At 32.9% G+C, this 18,907-nt stretch overlaps 1 protein-coding gene across 13 annotated transcripts in view; it reads left to right on the forward strand.

Moving 5' to 3' along the window:
- Positions 1-18,907, forward strand: part of OXR1 (oxidation resistance 1) — a 439,603-nt gene that overhangs the window by 414,964 nt on the left and 5,732 nt on the right. For 9 of the 13 annotated variants that reach the window (XM_032316807.1, XM_032316810.1, XM_032316802.1 and 6 more), the window contains 3 exons: positions 14,339-14,419; positions 16,298-16,423; positions 17,165-17,317. In XM_032316807.1, the coding sequence (XP_032172698.1) occupies positions 14,339-14,419; positions 16,298-16,423; positions 17,165-17,317 (360 nt within the window). Of the gene's footprint in view, positions 1-4,509; positions 4,705-14,338; positions 14,420-16,297; positions 16,424-17,164; positions 17,318-18,907 lie in introns of those variants that run through there. The other 4 variants (XM_032316806.1, XM_032316808.1, XM_032316813.1 and 1 more) reach the window with 3 other exon arrangements.

Here is an 18,907-nt window from a genome sequence, read left to right on the forward strand (position 1 = left end):
CTAGTATTATGTGCCAGTAGGTTATATGGCATAATAGTATTTTTCGTTCTTAAAAGTAATGATAAGAATTAGAAACATATCATGTCAGTTTAGTCGTCACTTCTCACCCTTGCCAAAGTATTAAGAAGAACATATTTCAGGGGCGCCTGGGTGGCTCAGTGGGTTAAAGCCTCTGTCTTCGGCTCAGGTCATGATCTCAGGGTCCTGGGATCGAGCCCCTCATCGGGCTGTCTGCTCTGCGGAGAGCCTGCTTCCTCCTCTCTCTCTCTCTGCCTGCCTCTCTGCCTACTTGTGATCTCTGTCTGTCAAATAAATAAATAAAATCTTTAAAAAAAAAAAAAAGAATATATTTCATTAGATTTTTGGTTTCTGAGATGACTTCATTTGGTGAATATTTTATTTCTTAAGCTGTCAGATATTCTGATACTCATTTTATTAAACAGAAGGATTTTTTTTAATTAAGGCACAAGTAATGCCAAAATTGAAATTGAGGCAATAAATAAAGCAAGACAAAATTACTTATCACTCCTTGCCTAGCCAGCACAATCCATACAGAATTGATTTTGTTCAAAATGAAAGTACTCTTTATGTCTAAGTCACTAAAATGAGAGAGGTCACATGTTTTAGATAAAAGCAATTAAAGAAAAATATACTTTTTAAAATTGATCATATCACATAGTATTACAAACCAGAACTCCAAAAGTAATTCAGTAAATCTGACAAAAGGGTAAAAATCAAAAGCATTAAGAACAATTAGAATTTAGAGGACTGTCATTTTATCTGTTGCAGACACAGATTTTTTAAGTTCTTAAAGAAGTATTTAAAAATTGAAGCAATTAGAATATATGAGTTAATACAAATTGTCTTAAGTATTTATATATTAACTGTTTTTTAAATCACTTTATTGAGGTGAGATTGACATACAAAAATCTGTACAAATTTATATATAAAACTTGGTAAGTTTGGAGACAAGTATATATCCACGAATCCACCACCACCGTCATAAATACATCCATCATCTCCAAGAGTTTCTTCCTACCCTCTTTATTATTATTATTATTATTATTGTAATAAGAACACAACATAAAATCTACCCTCCTAGCAAATTCTCAGGTATGCTGTAGATCATACCGTAGGCACTATGCTACAGAGTAGATCTCTAATTCTAGACTGTTCATAAATTTTCTCATATTATCATTGGGCACTCATTAATTATGCCTAACATATTCTGTTTTGACTGATAAAAATGTCAGCTTAGGATGTGATCTACTTCAGGAAAATTTTTAACTAATGTTCTGCTTTTTGTTAATATTCTCCCTTAGTAACTAGCCAAAAGTTACAGGCTATCAAATTTCCATTAAAAATCCAAAATATTAAAAAAAAAAATCCAAAATGTTATTTAATACAGAGTGTGAGAAGAGACAGAATGGATGAATGACAGATTGTTTTTTTTTTTTTTTTAAGATTTTATTTATTTATTTGACAGAGAGAATTCACAAGTGGGCAGAGAGGCAGGCGGGGGCGGGGGGGGGGGTTGCGTGTAGCAGGCTCCCTGCTGAGCAGAGCCCTATGCAGGGCTCCATACCAGGACCCTGAGATCATGACCTGAACTGAAGGCAGAGGCTTAACCCACTGAGCCACCTAGGCGCACCCAGACTAATTTTTTTTGACCCACAAAAATTAATTGTATTTCTATATACCAGCAATGAACAACTAATTTATTCTTTTAAATATTAAAATTACTTCTAAAGTATTATCTTAAATATTGAGTAGGGTGGATTTTATATAGTTGGCCCTGGTAGACCACTCCCAACTCAGGAAATCAGATAAAATTTCAGCACCAATAAAGAAATAGAGGAAAGGACATTATTGAATATCCGAATCATGAGAGTAGGTTTGAGTTCTGAATTTTGTTCAGCCTTTAAACTGGTTGTTTTTAAAAGCGCTTCATTTCGTAGTCTGTCATTTTACACTAATGGTAAATTGAGATTTCTTTCAAACTCTGGGATGTCTAGAAATATTTAAATGACTTAATTATGTTTTCTAAATACTGTGAATAAAAAGGACAAGAAAGAGATTTACTGAGCTCATTTTTTTATGTCTGCTAAATATTCTGTTTATTGATTAGGGAAGTTTTTAGCTTCAAGAAACAAAACCATGCTCAAATAGCTTAAAACAGTTGTTTTATAATTGAGGTGTAATTGATATATAACATCAGTTTCAGGTGCACAACATAATGATTTGATATTTGTGTGTATTTCAAAATAGTCACCACAACAAGTCTAGAGCTAGCATTTGCCGCCTTATATTAATTCTTTTTCTTGTAATGAGGATTTCAAGATATAGTTTCTTAGCAACTTTCAAATGTGCATACAGTATTAACTATAGTTGCCATGTATGTTATATCCTCAGGACATATTTATTTTAGAATTTAAAGCTTGTAGCTTTTGACTGCCCCCCTTCAGCCATTTTGCCTACCTCCAACTCCTTGCCTCTGGCAACCACCTGTTTATCTGTGAGCTTGGGTTTTATTGTTGTTGTTTTATATTCCACGTGTAAATGAGATTGTATAGTATCTGTCTTATTCTGTCTGAATTCATGTAGTATTGTGCCCTCAAGGTCCAACCATATTGTTGCAAATGGCAAGATTTTTTATAGGCAAATAGTATTCCATTATATGTGTGTGTGTGTGTGTGTGTGTGTGTGTGTGTGTGTATCACATCTTTTTTATCCATTCATCCATTAATGGGCACTTCAGTTGTTTCCATATCTTGGCTGTCATAAATAATGTACAGCAAACACAGAGATGCATATATAATTTTGAATTTGTGTTTTTGTTTTCTTTGTATAAATACCCAGGAGTGGTATTTCTGAATCCTACAATATTTCTATTTTTAATTTTTTGAGGAACTTCTGTACTGTTTTCCATAATGGTTGTATAAGTTTACATTTCTAACAGTATAACACAGGAGTTCCCTTTATTCCATAGCATTTGTGATATTTTACCTTCTTGATAATAGCCATTCTAACAGGTGTGAGGTAACATCTCATTGTGGTTCAGTTGTTTTTCAAAGCATGGTCCCTGGACCATCAGCAGAAGCAGCATTATTAAAATGCATATTTTCAGATTCCATTCTAGTCTGCTTCATCAGAAACCAGTTTTGGAGCCCAGCAGTCTGTATGTCAGCAAATGTGCCAGACGATTGTGATGCTAGCTGAACGGTGAGAGCTACTGGTTTAGATCTGTAAGGACCCATCCTGTCCAGGTGCCGAGCAAGACTTCTCAGAAACATGGCTGAAAAGATACTTGAGCAAAATCAAAGCTGTATTAGGAGGAAGGTGCAGGGATGTATGCTGATAGGATATCCAGCAAAATAAGCTTCCCTGTGCTTGGGGTGTGTATGTATGTATTTCAACCACATTTGGGTACACATATAATATTTTTAATTTTAGAAAGTCTGGCTAGAAGTGATAAAAGGTTTTCAAAATGGCAGCCCACTACCACCAAGTCTTGTAATGGTGTGTGTAGGGGGTGTGCCATGACAGGGGGAGGTAGTGACTACGGTGCACTCTGTGTGTAGTAAGGTCCATCTAGAGATAGTTAGAGTTTACAGATGAGGGACTGTGGGAGAGAGATCTTAGGGTAAGTGTGTAGGGCTGGTTGAGGAGATGGGAGTGAGTAGGAGGGAGGATATTTAGTGTGTGGAGTGAGCTGTGTTCTGTGCATGTTCATCATGGAATGTGGAGGTGTGGGTAGGAGCTGGTTTAAATTGGAAGAAATATTCAGACATACTATTATGCATTGATATTTGACTTAAAGTTTAGCTCTAGGAAGTTTTAATTCATAGTCATAATATTTCATCTTCAAAGTTCACTTCTTCAGTTATATTCAGCATACCACTGATTAGTGAAGTACAGGTAGGTTATAGTAATTGTAAGTACCTTTTCAAGAAATTAGGTACTAGAAAATGAAGTTTAAAAATGAATTGTATAAACAGGTAAAGGAATTTTCAGGTCACTTGAATATTTGTATAGGATTTATTATAGTGGATCGGCATCACTTATATAGACATTCTATAAAAATTGAGGGTTGGAGTGTCCTCAAAAGATGTCTAAATTGCTCAAAAAATGCTCACAGAAAAGATGACATTTTATTGGATATTTAGATTTAAATAAAGAATGGATGTATGACTGCGTGAGCAAAATAACAAAATGTTAGTTGAAATCATTTGTGTACATTAGGAAGGACTCTGGAAACTGCACTTAGTACATTTTTATGACAGATTTTTTAGTGTGCTTCTTAGTGTACTGGTGCTTCCAAATACATGCTCTGTGTCTTTAAAGTTTTGAGCCTTTTTTTTTTTTTTTTGCACATTTGGCTACAGTGCAACCAAACTTGAACATGAGAAACCTTCTCTTCCCTCCCTGGCTTTACAGTCTCCACTCAGAACTATCTTTGCAATAGAAACTACTTAGTGATTAGCTCTCTGTCTTGTCAATCAAATCTTTGTCTGTAGCAAACTGTTTTGTCACTGTAGTAGGGCTCTTGTGCTGAAAATTTATCTTTAGCAGAGGAAGAATGCTTTTTAAAACAGTCCTTATGAGATTTGATATAACTTAATTTGCTCTGGAAAGGAAATGTCTCGTCTCTGGTATGGGAAAAAAGGGAGAAGACATCAACCAATTAATCATAAATACACTCTGGTAAATCTTAGTCAATGATTTCAATTTGTCTGTTTACTAGTCTTTTTATGGTAACATGATGCAAAATTATACAATTTCTGAAAGTTTAAGTGGAGGGAATATTTATAGAATACAAAGTTGTATGATTACAGAAAAGTACCTTTAAGCTTCTTCTGCTAATCTTAAATATCTTCAAAAAAGGAATGAATAAGAAACTGGATTTTTGTTTTGTACAAGTATTTTGGTTTTCCTATTTTACATCAGGAAATTATAAAATCTTTATAGCTGCCTTAATTTTTAATTTAAGATGTTGTAGGAAAATATTCAGAATTTTTTTTTCTTAAAAATAAATTGAGTAGAACCATCAGAATGAACTAACTTTAATTTTTATTGACTGGATCCCAAATTAGATACATATATAATATTGTGTATTAAGACAATTATTTTAGTAATCTTGAGAAAAGCCTTTTTTAAGCTATCCTAAAAATATCCAGCTGTGCTACCTATTATAAAACTTTAAAAGATACTCCCTCTAGTCAAGAAAAATTTCAGCTTACTGTTTTGAGAATCCTTTTGCTATTCAGTAAAAATATGTGTGCATTAATTGTTAGGAAATGTATTGCCAATTGTTCTTTCTGTGGTGATTCAGGATTATAACTTGCCTTATGAATATTAATTTTTACTGTAACTGTTGGTGATTTAAATAAAGCTAGGTAAATACTTAGAACCAAGAATGACTTAGGAAGATGCCCCCAAAGCATTTTGCCACCCATAAATGTTAAGCATGTAAAAATACCAAAATAATTTCAACTGGTGTTTTTATTGGGCTTGAGAGCACTTTGTTATGTCTTTTTATCTTTGAGTTGAATAATTTCAATTTTTTTTTCATGTGATACATCAGCACAGAGGGAAGTAGGCATCTGAAATGATTTAATTTGTTAAAATTGTGAACAGATTTATCAGAATAGCCAGTTAACACAGCTTTTTTTTTTTTTTAAACCAAGAACTGTGGAGAGCATTCATGTATTTTTTAACTTGCAGTTCAAATAAGTGTTTATAATTAGTTTGCTAAGACTTTAATCTGGTAGGAAAAAAGGCAAAACAAAATGTGCATGTTTTGAATTTTATGGATCATTGTAATGTGCATCAAAAACTTAACACATTCAACATTTCCTGTTTTTACTCTTACAGGAAGCTATTAAACGTAGTTTTATCAGATAGGAGTGCATGCTTCGCACTGGTCTTCAGCTCTGCCCATACGTGTAGTTTATATATTATTTCAGTTAACCTTCACAGTAACCTTGTAGAATCAGCATTACTCCCCATTTTAAAGATGAGGGAACAGGTATGAATGGTTACTGAACTAAGCTGTCATGGAGCACAGAGAGCATGACTGTCACATTCCTTACTTCACCAGGATGTATTGTTAAAAATGGGACAATACAGTGTGATATGTTTTGATGTGTGGACAAGTTCACGTTCTGGTTTTCTAGCTGTTTTCCTTGTTTTAGAGTGGATACCCTAGTAGCTGTAAGGCAGAAGAAAAGCTTAAGAAAATAAGGTTTAAAAGGATAGCAGGTCTTGTTATGTAGATTGAGATTCCCTAATATGATTTTGCCTGAAAAGGGATTCTTCTGCTTTAAAACCAAAAATAGAAAATGATTCTTATAGAATAACAAATATTTTGTAGCTTTTCACAATTCATCATATCTTTACTTAACTGATTAGTAGAATGGTATTTGTAGCCTCATTGACAAACTGTCATATAGCTAGTATTAATATGACTATGAGTTTATGTAAACCAGGACAATTTTCTAAATGCTTATGTATATAGTGTCATATTTCACCTTGTAGTAACTGTGTGTGTTAACCAGATGTAGATTATTTGCATTTTACAAATGAATTAAGGCTCAGAGACATTAACTAATAAGTAAAATATGCTCTAAAATATATGGAATGAAGTTAAACCTTTGCCATTGAACTTCAGTGAGAACCATCTTGATCAAGCATGCTTAACTTTCCTGTCTTTATTTTTTTAAGGCCAGGTTAGACTTTATTCTGACAACCTAAATTTTATAATTTCTAACCATTTATTTGAAGCTATTTATAAATTTATTGTAACCATATGCCGTATCCTGGTTCTTTAATATCTGTCAGTAGTAATTTGCTTGAGCATTATAAGCCTATTTTATAGTAAGAATTTAGGCTTAATCAGATTAAAGTCACAAATCATTAAATATAGCAGCATTGTTTTATCTCTGTCAATATTTCATTAGTCAACTTTTTTTTTATATTTAGGCCCTTATGTGACAAGACAAATTTTTTTTTTGTACTTAGGCTTTCATGTATGAAAATAGGAGAAAAAAATCCTGTGATAAATTATTTACATCTCTGTAAGAAAAAGTCCATAAGAAGAGCTACTTTAAATGTAAAAATCTTCCAGTGACCTTGGCTCAAGATAATGATCATGTTAATGAGAAAAATAATTACTTCTAACACTGTATGCTAATAACACTATATTATTCTAAACACTTAACATCATTTAATCCTCATTGTGAGAACTGCTATTTTGATCTCCATTTTAAGAAATAAAAGGCAGTCATATTACAACAAATAAGGGTCAGAGCTATGATTGAATCCACGCATTCTCGCTTTAGCCTGTGCCCTTAAATTCTTTACTCTCTCTCAAAATCTTTACAGTATAGCCAGGGGAAGGAAACTAAATTTATTTTGTATATTTAATGTGTCAGTGTTTATTTTGATATATGGCTTATATATATTATCATTTATTCCTCATAAAGTGCTTAAAATATTATTTCTGTTTGAAAGACATAGAAATGGAGAGATTAAATGCAGTTGTTCAACTTCACAAAACTACTAAAAAGCAGAATTAAAAATAAGGCAGAGGTCTGCACCCAAACCCAGTATTCTTTCTGCTATACTGTGTTGCCTACCTGTAGTACCTATTCACAGGAAATTTATTAACTAGTATTTATATACATCTTACTGTATGTAAAACATCTGCTTTCTAGTCAGCAACCTAACTGAAAAGATATGCATATATATTCAGTGTAGAATGTTTTTTTCTTTATTCATTTGACTTAGTAGTTGAAAAGTATATTTATTGTATATGCAAGTTAGGCGTAATAATAAAGTGAGTTTCTATGATCCCACTACCCAACTAAAGAACTAGAGCATTATCAAAGCAGTTGTATCAGACTGTATGTTCTTTCTCCTTGTCATTTCATGTTTTCCCCAAAATGGTAACCACTTCTCCAGATTTTGTGTTAATCCTTCCCCTGATTTTTTCTAAGTAATAGATTTTATTTTTGGAACAATTTTTTGGTTTATAGAAAAATTGAGTGCAAAGTATGGAGTTCCCTTATACCCCTCCCGCCACCAACACACAGGACTCCTGTTATTCACAGCTTGTATTGGTATGGTGTTACTTGTTATAATTTATGAACTAACATTGTACGTTATTGTTACCGAAAGTCCGTATTTTACCTTATGGTCTATTCTTTCTGTTTCACATTCTGTGGAATGACATACCATTATTGGATGATACAGGATTGTTTCACTACCTTTTAAGTTCCCTGTGCTGCCTCCATTTATCCGTCTTGTAACCACTGATCATTTTCTTGTTTCTGTGGTTTTGCCTTTTCCAGAGTATCATACAGTTGCCATCATACAATATGTAGACTTTTCAGAATGGCTTTTTTCACTTAATAAGATACATGTAAACTTCCTCACCATCTTCTAATGGCTTGATTGCTCATTTATTTCTAGTACTGACTTAATACTCTGTTGTCTGGATATATCCTTTCACCTATTGAAAGACATCTTAGTTACTTCTAAGTTTTGACACTTGAAAGGCTGTTTTACATGAAGAATTTGTATGAAAATAAGTTTCCAAGTCATCTGGGTAAATATGAAGGAGCATGGTTGCCAGATTATGTAAGAGTATGTTTAGTTTTGTAACAATCTGCCAGACTTTTCCAAAGCAGCAATACCATTTTCCACTGTACCAACAGTAAATGAGAATTCCTGTTGCTCCACATACTCACCAGCATTGATGTTAGTTCTTTTGATTTTAGCCATTCTAAATAGGTATATAGTGGTATCCCATTATTTTAATTTATATGTATGATGAATGGTGTTGAACATCTTTTCATATTCTTCTTTGCCTTCTGTTTTATCTTCTTTGGTGAGGTGTCTGTTCAGATGTTTATTTAGTTCATGAGTTGGAAAATACTTCATCTGCCTCTATTTTCTGGAGGAAACTGTAGAGAATTAGCATAATTTCTTCCTTAAATGTTTGATATAATTTATCAGTGAATCCAGATGACAGCAATCATAATTTTCTTTGGGTTCATGCATTGTTGCTTTGCAGAAGTCAATATATTAATAATGGCACAAATTGAAATCTGTTCAGTTTATCCATTTTTTTTATTCTTATGTCTTTCATAGCTTCCAACAAGTTTGCATAGCTTTCTATAGAGTATCTTGATGTTTCCTGGTAACTAATTCATTTTAGTTGGCTAGAACTGGGCCTCATATTTTTCTGTTTTGGAAGATAAGTAGTTACTTATTGAATTTCTTCATCAATATAGGCCTACTCAGTTGATCTATTTTGTTTTGTTTTGTTTTTTTCCTTGTGTAAGTTTGGTGGTTTGTTTCTTTTAAAGCATTGGTCCATTTCATCTAAGTTATCAAAGTTGTAAGTATTGAGTCCTTTATAATATTGCTTTCTGGGTGCCTGGGTGACTCAGTTGGTTAAGCGCTTGCCTTCGGCTCAGGTCATGATCCTGGAGCCCCAGGATCGAGTCCCACATCAGGCTCCCTGCTTGGCAGGGAGTCTGCTTCTCCAGCTGACCTCTCTCCTCTCATGCTCGCTCTCTCTCAAATAAATAAATAAAATCTTTGTAATATTCCTTTCTTTTAATGTCCGTGGGACCAATAGTGATGGTCCCTTTTCATTTCTGACATAATTCATTTCTTTTTTCTCTTATTTTAATTAGCTTGGCTAGAGGTTTATCAGTTTATTGACCTTTTCAAAGAATTGGCTCTTTGTTTCATTGATTTTTCCCTGTATTTTGTTTTCAGTCTTATTGATATCTGTTATTTTTTTATCATTTATTTTCTTCTACTCCATATTTAATTTGTTCTTTTTCTAGTTTCCTAAGATGGAAGCTTAGATTATTGATCATTGATCTTAGATCTTTCCTTTTCTTATATATGCATTCTATGCTATAAATTTTCCTCTAATTCCTGTCTTCACTGCATCCCAAAATTTCAGTACTTTGGAATTTTTTTTTTCATGAAGTTCAGAACATTTAAAATTTCTCCCAGGACTTTTTTTTACTGTGCATTAATTAGAAATGTGTTGTTGAAAAGTAGTTGGGGATTTCCCCACTGTTTTTCTGTTACAATTTCTAGTTAATTCTGTTGTGGTCTGAGAGCATACTTTTTATAATACCTATTTGTTCAGTTATGTTTTATGGACCAGAATGTGGTCTGTCTTAATGAATGTTCCATGTGAGTTTGAGAAGAATGTGTGTTCTGTTGTTGTTGGATGAGTAGACTATACATGTCAGATCCAGTTAATTGAGGTGTTTTTCAGTTTGACTATGTTCTTACTGATTTTCTGCCTGCTGGATTTATAAATGACTGAGATAGGAACTTTGAAATATCCAACTGTAATAGTGGATATATATATTTCAAGATTTTGTAACGAGTATTCTTTTTCTCTGGCATACTGTGGAGAAAATAAGATTATTCACTTTTTGAGATTCACTTCTTACATTTATTGTTCCAGAAAGCTTAAGAAGTATACACATAGTGTAATTGAGTGGTTTTGAGTGGTTAACGGGTTTCTTTTTGACTAAAAGAACAGGGAATATATCTGCCTTCTCATGAAAATCTGAGTCACCTACAAATACACTTAAGAGGAAGTAATTTTAAATATAGATTTATTCAAATCAAAACTTTGATAATATGTTCTTGTTTTGATTCACTGTGGATCTCTTTTTTTCCCTCTTTCTACTTTTTGGCTAATTTATGATTCTCTAATTGCTTCTTTTATACCGTATTTGTTATAGTCCCATGAAGTATTATTTTGAAAGTAGTCGTTTAGGGAGAAAAAGGAGCAAAGTTTTAACATAATCCAGGTCTTATTTTATAATAAAGACATTGGTGTGTATGTATAGAACAGAAGTTTATGTGATTTCAAGGATGCTGTTGTATGCCTTTTTGTTAGCTCCTGCACTTAGATTTCCTCCTTATTAAACATACTGTGGGGTAACAAACTAAGTATAAATGGCATTGATTAGGTAATATTTGTCTTTCTACTCCATTTCCCTTTACTAAGAAACAAAAGTAAGAAATAAGTAAGGAATAAAAATGTCACATTCACAGCTATCTACCAGACTTTTCTTAGTCTGCTGGGAAATTGGGGGAAGGGAGATTTTGGGGTTTTTTTGTGGGGTAATCTTGGGGAAATACCGAACATCCTAGAAGGAGGACTATTAGACCATAGCATTGGTCTTTATGTCTAGGAGAAGAACAGTATTGTTCTTACTTATGGGACTGACAGAAACTGTAAGTTTACTGTAGTTTTAGCTTTTGTTCTGTACTGGTTGTTGTTAGTCCCTTTGTAATAGAGATGGGTGGATTCGATCCTGCCCCTACATTTGTATTCTGTGAAAATACGTGCTTAGGGAAACACTTTATCTGTGTGAGAGTCCTTTGTCAGACTGAAAAGACTGGAGAGTAGCACTCAGTTCTGTAGAGAGTAGGTCATAGTACTTAGTTCTACAGCGGGGGTTTGGCAGTATATGCAAACCACTTTATTCCTCAACAAATGACTCTAGCAAGATAGTGAATATATTTTTAATTGAGGTTAGTTTCTTCAAACTCTGCATCTTTAATTGGTATAGGACATTTTGTAGAGATGTGTCCATTTTCTACTTAATATACTTCATCTTTTGGGTAATTAAATTCTGTACATGAAGTATGATTTACCAAAGGGATAAAAATTAATTTAAGACTAATTCAGTTCCATGGGGTGCCTGAGTGGTTCAGTGGGTTAAAGCCTCTGCCATTGGCTCAGGTCATAATCCCAGGGTCCTGGGATCAAGCCCTGCATTGCAGAAGGCTCTCCACTTAGTGGGGAGCCTGCTTCCCTTCCTCTCTCTCTGCCTACTTGTGATTTCTGTCTGTCAAATAAATAAATAAAATCTTAAAAAAAAAGAAAAGACTAATTCAGGTCCATCATATATCCTAGGAATCTGTATGTTTTTATTCATTTATTTTGATATGACCTATGTTTCTGTACTCATTTGATTTCACACCCTTTTTCTTAATTCACAGACTCTTTTGACAGTCTCTTTTATCTTCATTCATTATAGCCTGAGGAAATATTAGGACTGAGGAAGTAATGAGTTTGTAAGTCCCAAAATACAACTTTTTACAGAAACAGTGTGAATGAGAAAAGGTAGATTTGTGACAGTAAAAAGAAACTATGACTTTACCAAATGTTATAAGCTTATACTTAGGATGGCAGTTCATGGTTCCCTCAGTGATACCTGCTACTCAGTGATATTGATATGGTTAGCTTGTAAGTGATTCCTTTTGTGAGCGTAATTTAATTTTACTTCTAGCAAAGAGATGTGTTTAATATGGTAACAGAAGGAGCTTTAGTAGAAATAAGTATAAAATTAATGTAACCAGAAGGATAGAAGGAATGCAGAGGAGTAAATAAGTCATATAATTTGAAAACTCTTGGCTAGGAGACTTGGTCAGATTGAACACCCTGGGGAAAAAAAAGAAAAATATAGCTGGCCATTTAATATTTTGTGGAGATTTCTTTTGTTGGTCATAGAAAAACAGGCTGTGATTTTTTAAATTTTTAAGATCTAATTTCTCTTTCACCTTTATTGAAATTTTTTTTGTTCTTAATTGAAAGTCTTTAATATTTTTATCTAATCCTGAAATGTAAAATTAATTTCAGAAGAGTCATGGTATACAAGATAGTTGAGCTCTCAAAACTGAAGTATTTTACTATGGATAAATAAATAAATACTATCAATCAATCAAGAAGTAAGTAAATAAGGAAGCTCTTCAGACGTTACCCTTTAGTCCTTAGGGTAATTTGTGAAAAATAATTAAGCAAAAGTAACGCTAGCAATAATAGCTATCATTTACTATGTGCAGGACAGTATGTCCTGTATGTGTGCATTTTATTTCCTCATATTATTTCATTAAAAAATTTATTTTATATGTGGTCTTATTAATTCCATTGTTTTATGAAGAAATAAATAAAGAAGGGCCCCAACTCAGATACATCTGAACCTCTAGGGCTCTAGAGATCATAACCATTTTAGGTTTCTTTGTGAGTGGAATCAACCATCACCTTGCATGCACTGTCAATTTGTAAAAGTCAATATTATGAGAAAACATATCTATTCAGTTTCTTTTCCTTTTTACTATTCCCATGTCTTTCATAGCTTTCAGCAGGCTTATATAACTTGTCAGAGTTACCTCAGTGTATATGGGTGGTTCGTTTATTTTAGTTGGTTAGAAGAAGAGCCTTTTTAAAACCTAGGTTAGAAGTCAACTCTTTCCAAGCCAGTGGTTCAACTGTGTTGATCACAAGAGCAATCTGTCATATTTTAGGAGAGTCAGCACGTATTTATGGCACAACCAGAGTTCACTGTTCTATGGTTTCTGTTTTAGGAATTAGGTCATGATCTGAGAAAGTTGTAGCTATTGTATCAACCTGAGGAAACTTGTGTGTTTTTGTGAACTTTTATAATAATGCGCCTCTTCATATATAACTTTCACCTGCATTATGCAAGAGACTGATCTAGGCACTTAAGAAGGTAAAGAACTTTTCTTAGGAATTCAGAATGTAGGAAAGCCATTAAGTCTTAGTCACAGATAACTATTACAGTACCAATATAAAGAAATAATATAAAGATAAAAACTGAAAAGAGTCCTGTAGAAAGACTGAAGTAGACATGCCTGAGAAGGTACTGTTGATTAGATACACTTTTGAAAATCTGATTTTTACTTTCTAGAGCTTATTTTTCTTACTACCTTGGGTTTTTAATGTACTTCATTTCTTATTCTTCCTCCTCCTTTTTCTGATACAGATCATATATCATGGGTTTGTTTCTTATCTTTGCCTAGAAGAAATTCTTCCAGCATTGCCTTTAAGATACAATGTTTGAGCTAAACTGATTTGGAGGGGAGAGTTGAAACTGCCTTTTCTTCGTAAAGTGCTTGCTGTTATGATTTTAGATGTTATCTTCGATTTTGTCTTTGATGTTAGCAAAGCATGTTGTTTTCTGTAGTATTTCTTTTATAAGTAGCAACTATAATTCTGTTTATTCAATCAAATTCTGTCTATATGAAGCAGTTCATAAACCTTATATTATGAACCAGTTGGATGTAGCAGTTTTAAACTCATTCATGTGTATTTCACTATAGCTTGATATTGGTATCCCCTGGATTTTCAGCATGGAGTGGGGAAAGAAACCCTGAATACAGTTCTCTTTCTCCATTTAAATTTCTCCATTTTTTTGTTTTGCTTTGTTCTGGCTCTTTTTCTCAACTGTCAGTGGAATTATTGTCTTCCTGTCTCCATATTCAGGTAGTGTCAGTGGCTGAGTATCACCGCAGGATCGATGCTCTAAATACTGAAGAACTACGCACACTCTGCAGACGTCTCCAGGTGCCCCATTCAGTAGTTTAAATCCCTCCAGAGATTGAACACTCCCTGTTTTTAGTGTCTTCCGTCAGGGCAAATCTCATTTTTAAAGGATTTGTTTTGACTGTGGCACTGAAATAACCTATCAGAAAATTCCTTTCTGTTTTTAAAGAGTCCAGTTTTGCCTTGAAGAGCTCTAGGACTATCTTTTCTGTCATCTTTTCATTTTAAAAATATTCAGAGGAATTTTCTGTCACTGTCGAACTATTCTCAGTATTGTGTGTTTCTTAGAGCAATGAGAAGTGTTCATTTAATTTTAAAATTGGAAGAATGTTTTGGGTTTGAGTTTGAATCTTTACTAAATAAAATCTGAAAGATGAAGTACTATCAGACAATTGAAAACCTTTTAATGAATAACAAGACTTAAATATTTTCTCTTCTTTAAGGTTATTTCAGTTGTATCAACCTCACATCAAATATTTTAATGAGATAAATTGTTTTTGTTTTTGAGGTATTCCTGGTTGGTATTAGAAATACTTGAGAATAATATCCTAGACATCAGAACTAGATAAATTATTTAAAATTCCATGAAATAATCTTTGTGATTTTTTTTTTTTTTAAGAAACGAAGTGATACAATTGAACTCAATTTTCAGTTTTGTGTATTGTGTGCTTTCCTCTTCTTAATGAGATGATGTTTTCATGGCTGTGCTAGAACTACTGAATTTTTTCTTTTCTTTTAATGCTTCTAATGCTGCCTTGGATTTTTTTTTTTTTTTTTGACCTTTCACATCATCAGAATAAGGGTAAAACATGCTGATGATGTGAAGGAATTAATATAGTTTAACTTCTCATCAAAAAAACAATACAGTTCTAGAACATGTATTGGTTGAAAATATATGCTGTTTAGGTTTGGTAAGAAATCTGTTAAAGGAACAAAATAATTTAACAAGATTTCATTCTTAATGGAATCAGTTGCTGTACATTGCTACATTTTAGTTATCTGCTCCAATAGAGTTCTATTTTCCGACTTAAAAGTTACACCAATAATAGTTATGTTTTATATCTTTTATTTCCCAGTGTTACTACATTTTATATATTAAAATAAAAGTAATAATGGTACTTTATAAAATAGTTAATAATAAAATATGAAAAAGTTTCAACAGAATAGATTGTATCCAAGTTTGTTTTGAGTTAATTGACATTATCATTTTAAGAATATCGTTTTAGGATCATATCCATCCTGCAAAAGCATATATTCTTTTTTAATGCGTCACATTTATCTAATTTTTAAAATATAGATATGAAAAAATTGACCTTTAAATTTCTTGTGTGGTCCAACTCTATTTACAAAAAGTGTTTTGAAAGTAATAAGAAGGAAGTCATTTTCTAAGTAATGGTAATTTTTCAGTGAAGCAAATAAATCTATATATGCACACATACTGATGAAAAGCTATATTTCTTTGGATCATTCTTTAAAATTTTGGCACCCAGAAAGTTTTCTTAATTATTTCTGGCAAATTTTATGTTTACCATGAAAATAAAAAATCCCACATATTTTAAATAGCACTGATAAATAGCAAGCTAGCTGCTCACTTTTGCCCTTCAGCAGGAAAATTAAAGTTTGCATGTGACTTTTCCTTTCACACAGAAATAGGGGTGTTAATCATTATCTTTCCATCATATAGTGGTTGAGAAAAATGTCTGTTTATATTTAAAAAATCTTTTCCTACCTTGGATATACTACTGTTATAGATGGATCATCTTTTGACTTCTAAAATCCTAAATTAAAGTTTTAGCCCACTCTTTTAAGGTACAAAGTTTTATTTCTCGCAAAAGGCAGATATTGTTTAATGTATGTTGCAGTTTTATATTAACATGCTGCTGCTGTTTACTTCTTTAGATTACTACAAGAGAAGACCTAAATTCAAAGCAGATTGCTCCATTGAAAGCAGACCTGGAGTCTGAATCTTTTCGACCAAACCTAAGTGATCCCAGTGAACTCTTACTGCCAGATCAAATTGAAAAGGTATGACATACATATGTGCATTTCTGAGTGGATGTCCATAAGAGTGAAACAGCCTCTTTCCAGTTGTTTTCTAGCTAAAGAAGTAGGTTACTGCTATTAGTCTTCCTTTCCTGTGAATAAAAGTAAACAAAATATAGCAACTAGTGCAACAGAAGATGTTAGGAGCAGACATTAAAATAAAAAATAGCAATTTAGATGAGATCTTATAATAGCCAAAATTTTGATTTCTTACTGTGTAGTAGTTACTTGGTTTATGTGATTATGTCATGTGTTTTTACAGGACCTATCAGAGTTGGATACTCTTATTGTGTGTATTTTATGAGTGAAAAAATTTAGGCATAGAGAAATTTAGTATCTTTCTCAAAGTCACACAGCTATAAAATGTTGGAGCTCAGTTTCTAGGGCCCATTATTTGAGAGTTTGTTAATAATCTAACAGTCCATTCAGTATTTTTGCTTAAATTAGCAGAGGGTAAAAACAATAAGTAAACCCTATTTCTTGTCTCTCTTCTAATCCATGTCCTTACTTGGCATGTTCTTTTCTTTTCCTGGTGCACAATTACTGTTTCATTCTGAGAAGTATACAGTTATTCTTTATGCATCTCTGTATCTTTGAGAATAATTTCTACTGTTATTTTTGTAGCCTACATTTTATAAAGTACCATTCCATTTCAGCTGACATTACTGTCTTGTATATTGACAGTAAGCTATCAAGTAAAATGTTAACATTTTATTTTCAAAGCTTACCAAGCATCTTCCACCAAGAACAATTGGCTATCCATGGACTCTTGTTTATGGCACTGGGAAGCATGGCACAAGCTTGAAGACTCTTTATCGAACAATGACAGGTTTAGACACCCCAGTGCTGATGGTGATTAAAGACAGTGATGGGCAGGTATGAAAAATAACCAAATGGACACCTTACCCTTTAAGAGCTTACAGTTAAAAGAAACATTTAATGTATTTTTCATAAAAATTATTTCCATTAGTACATTTTTATTAAGTTTATCTGATAATTTTATTAGTACTTCTAATATAGAAGACATTTTTGAGTGCTACAGAGGATAGATAGGAGCATGAATCCTTTAAGGGATTATAGTCTGGTAAAAAAGAATATTTAGGTATACTACTAGTATCTCCTGGAATAAGCCAAATATGCCAAATGTAGTGAGAACCTAGAGAGAGCATAAGGGGTGTTCATATCTATTTGGACAAGGTGAGAATGAAATTCATGAATAGGGTGAAAATTACAGAGTCTTAAAGCGTAGTTTTGAAAGTTAAAGATAATTGTGTGAAGAAGATATCAAGAATAAAACCATAGGTAAGCAGGAGAAATATTGGTATTGGTTTGGGTTCATTCCTGAAACATCTAATTCAGGTCACTTAGTTCAGATTGGAGAGTAATAACAGGATAAAATAGCAATATTAATTTAAAAAACAAAACACTACTACTCCTGACATCTTTATTGTGCTGTTCCTACATATTTGACTAATCATTGATGTGCATTATCTTATTTAATCATCAAAACCCTATGAGATTGATACTTTTATCATCATCACTGTTCTAAAGAAGAGTAACTATGACTGAAAGAATTTCATCAACTTTCCCAAAGTTATACACCCAGTAAAAGGTAATTGCAGCACAAAAATGAAGAAACTGCTTACTACATGCCATAGCATAGATTCATGTCACAAATGTTATATTGAGTTGGAAATCAGACACTGAGGAGTAACTGTCTTACAAATGGATTTAAGGAAATTTCATAAACAGGCAAAACAAATCTATGGTATTCTGGCTTTTTAACTTCCCTGGGGAAGTGGAGGTGGTGATGCTGAGGAGGCACAGGGATAGCTTCTGAAGTGCTAATAATGTTCTGTTTCTTGTTCTAATTCCACATTGAGCTGTGTGTTTGTATTTATATGAGATATGTATATATATATGCTTACACCTTTCAGTAAGAAAGTCTATTTTAAAAATATAAATACCGTAAAAGCAGATTATCAATAGATTATCAAAAATTAAGATTGTTGAAGTGACTATAGAAATCATCTATAAAACTCTCTACATTCCCATTTTACGATGTGGAAACTTAGACCCAGAGCATTGAAATACCTTGTCCCAATTCCTTATTCACTCATTTTTTTTTAGGTTATTTATGTTTTGTATCTTGTTCTGTGTAAAAGCATAGCATTACAGGTCCAAGCAGTTTAGACCAAAAGCCTTCCCTCATTGAATTTATTGTCTAATGGAGACAAAAAGAGCATATACCATTTTAGTAGTAGAATGTTTACCTGTGCAGAAGGGTTTTTGCTTTCCTAAATCCTGTAATCCCCCTGTAACTTGTTATCCTTATTGTATGTGTGTTGTGCATATACGTTCTCCTGAAATGTGATAATCACTTAAAAAAAAAGATTTTATTTATTTATTTGACAGAGAGAGAGATCACAAGTAGGCAGAGAGGCAGGCAGGGGGGGCGTGGAGCAG

This window comes from Mustela erminea, chromosome 16 (genome assembly GCF_009829155.1).
Source record: "Mustela erminea isolate mMusErm1 chromosome 16, mMusErm1.Pri, whole genome shotgun sequence".
Lineage (NCBI taxonomy): Eukaryota > Metazoa > Chordata > Mammalia > Carnivora > Mustelidae > Mustela > Mustela erminea.